The following is a 1,830-nucleotide window of genomic DNA, read 5'->3' on the forward strand; positions in this document are numbered from 1 at the left end:
AAAGAATAAAAAAAAGAATAAAAGAAAGCGTATAGAGTTAAAGTTTTAAATATATATAAATATATGTATACATATATTGGCTGCGTTCAGCAGAACTCAGCGCTTAGCAAGCGCTTTGCTATTATTGCTTGCCATTGGCTTGTACTCTTATAGTTTCAAAAGATGTACAAGAAAAGACCAATCACAGACAATAAGCGCAAAGCGCTTGCCAAGCGCTGTGTTCTGCTGAACGCAGCCATTTTATGCACAAATATATTTTTTCTTTTTTATATACTCCATATACATATATTTTCTAAAAAATAAAATAAATATATTTCTAAAGTAGAAAAATATATGTAGTACATATAACTTACGGTTGAGCTATTTCCATGTTAACATCCATATCACTTGACAGCACTGCTTGCGATGATTGTAAATTGCTAAAAAATATTTTACTTATAATTTTGAAATATTATTTTGATAAAAAAGTTTATTTATTCTTCCGTTGTAACGTGTATACCGTAAAAATCTACATTTTGCATACTTGAACAAATGTAATCTAATTTAGAGCGCTGGCTGTATCCACATTGTCCAATCGCATTGGTCATGTCTGGCAAACCGACCAGTGTGATAGAACATCACAAGCCCGACTTACGATCACGATCATCGCGAAAGCCAAATAGAACTTAATCAATATTAGAAAATGTTTAAATACACATACTCATGTAATTTTTCTGTTGTGTCCATACTTATTTTCTCTTGTATACTTTCTTCATCTATGTTCATATTTTCCATTTTTTCTGTTTCTTTTTCTTGTCCTTGATCGTACATTTGGTCTTGTATGTTCTTATGAGCTGTCCTAATTTTTTCTTTTTTTTCTGCTGTTGTCATTTGTCTGCAAAAAATTTGAATTATTCTTTAATTATCCTTTTATTTAATACATATTAATAAAATATATAACATAATGAGACTTCTAAAAAAAGATAAATTTTAATAAATAATAATCTAAATATATATATATATATATATATATATATATATATAGAATTTAATTTCAAACTCACATTTGTTTTAAAGATATTTCCACATCTTTTCCAAATTTTGTGGGTATGGCATCTGGATGAAGAAGAACTTTAACTTTACTTCTTTTTATCCATTTCTCCTCAAAATGTAAAGAGCACAAACGTATATTTCTATAAGAATATTGGGAACCCTTTACTTCTAAATCTAATCTTCCACTTGCTTTAACCCACTGCAACCATCTATATATTAAAAATATAAAGCATTAAAAATATAATACATTAAAAATGTACTACATTAATATATTAATAATATAATATAGTAAGAAAAACTAAATATATGTGTAAAAGATATATTATAAATAAAAATATAATATAAAATATAGTTAAACCTGTGATGCTCTTTAGGAAATCTGAATACATGTATTCCTTCCAGCAACTTTCCGGGACATCCACTAATTGCACACTGGTTATTTTGTTGTCGATTCATTTTCTGTTTTCTTGTTCGTTTACTCCTTGCAGAAATACCTGAAACAAGCTAAGATCAAAGTGCTTTCTGCAAGAGAATTGAAAATCGGTACAATATTTATGTACAGATTAACTATTCTCTTCAAATTTTATAATTAAATCACTTCACTTCACTTCACTTCACTTTGCTACACTTTATTTCACTTTGTTTTCTCGAATAACGTAATATTTCACGAATACTCAAGGTAAATGCCGCCACTTTCTGTTACGATTGTGCTATTAGCTATATGCAGGCATTTAAACAAANCAGAGAAAGAGAGCAAAACAGAAAGATAAACTGAGAGAGAAGTTCAGATGGCGTTAC

General features: G+C 28.5%; 1 protein-coding gene across 1 annotated transcript; it reads right to left on the reverse strand.

The window, feature by feature from the left end:
* Positions 1-353: 353 nt before the first annotated feature.
* Positions 354-1,488, reverse strand: LOC109863320 (52 kDa repressor of the inhibitor of the protein kinase-like; the record flags this gene model as incomplete). Its single annotated transcript, XM_020443564.1, has 4 exons — positions 1,391-1,488; positions 1,044-1,241; positions 701-874; positions 354-419 (listed from the first exon to the last, which is right to left on the reverse strand). Coding segments are annotated over exons 1-4 (536 nt in total), but the record flags the coding sequence as incomplete, so codon positions are not given.
* Positions 1,489-1,830: the final 342 nt, after the last annotated feature.

The sequence above is a fragment of the Pseudomyrmex gracilis genome, unplaced genomic scaffold (genome assembly GCF_002006095.1).
Source record: "Pseudomyrmex gracilis isolate BER0280 unplaced genomic scaffold, ASM200609v1 scaffold_4155, whole genome shotgun sequence".
NCBI classification, from domain to species: domain Eukaryota; kingdom Metazoa; phylum Arthropoda; class Insecta; order Hymenoptera; family Formicidae; genus Pseudomyrmex; species Pseudomyrmex gracilis.